The sequence below is a fragment of the Micropterus dolomieu genome, unplaced genomic scaffold (assembly GCF_021292245.1).
Source record: "Micropterus dolomieu isolate WLL.071019.BEF.003 ecotype Adirondacks unplaced genomic scaffold, ASM2129224v1 contig_10721, whole genome shotgun sequence".
In the NCBI taxonomy this organism is placed as follows: domain Eukaryota; kingdom Metazoa; phylum Chordata; class Actinopteri; order Centrarchiformes; family Centrarchidae; genus Micropterus; species Micropterus dolomieu.
The window spans coordinates 1-766 of NW_025739707.1; the positions used below are offsets into that span (position 1 = coordinate 1).

At 69.1% G+C, this 766-nt stretch overlaps 1 protein-coding gene across 1 annotated transcript; it reads left to right on the forward strand.

Moving 5' to 3' along the window:
* Nucleotides 1–3: 3 nt before the first annotated feature.
* On the forward strand, nt 4–762 carry LOC123965681 (calcium-binding protein P-like; the record flags this gene model as incomplete). The annotated part of the gene is made up of 1 exon (XM_046042104.1): nt 4–762. A coding segment is annotated over one exon (759 nt), but the record flags the coding sequence as incomplete, so codon positions are not given.
* Nucleotides 763–766: the final 4 nt, after the last annotated feature.

The following is a 766-nucleotide window of genomic DNA, read 5'->3' on the forward strand; positions in this document are numbered from 1 at the left end:
GAGGAGCCCAAGCAGCCCCAGTTGCCCCAGCGGCCTAGCTACCCGCCCCAGCGGCCTGAGCCAGAGGAGCCCAAGCAGCCCCAGTTGCCCCAGCGGCCTAGCTACCCGCCCCAGCGGCCTGAGCCAGAGGAGCCCAAGCAGCCCCAGTTGCCCCAGCGGCCCAGCTACCCGCCCAACCAGTTTCAGCCCCAGGTGCTCCAGCGGCCCAGCTACCCGCCCAAGCAGCCTCAGGTGCCCCAACGGCCCAGCTACCCGCCCAAGCAGCCCAGCTACCCGCCCAACCAGTTTCAGCCTCAGGTGCTCCAGCTGCCCAGCTACCCGCCCAAGCAGCCTCAGGTGCCCCAGCAGCCTAGCTACCCGCCCAACCAGTTTCAGCCTCAGGTGCCCCAACGGCCCAGCTACCCGCCCAAGCAGCCCAGCTACCTGCCCAACCAGTTTCAGCCTCAGGTGCTCCAGCTGCCCAGCTACCCGCCCAAGCAGCCTCAGGTGCCCCAGCAGCCTAGCTACCCGCCCAAGCAGCCCAGCTACCCGCCCAACCAGTTTCAGCCTCAGGTGCTCCAGCTGCCCAGCTACCCGCCCAAGCAGCCTCAGGTGCCCCAGCAGCCCAGCTACCCGCCCAAGCAGCCCAGCTACCCGCCCAACCAGTTTCAGCCCCAGGTGCTCCAGCTGCCCAGCTACCCGCCCAACCAGTTTCAGCCCCAGGTGCTCCAGCTGCCCAGCTACCCGCCCAACCAGTTTCAGCCCCAGGTGCCCCAGCAGCCCAGCT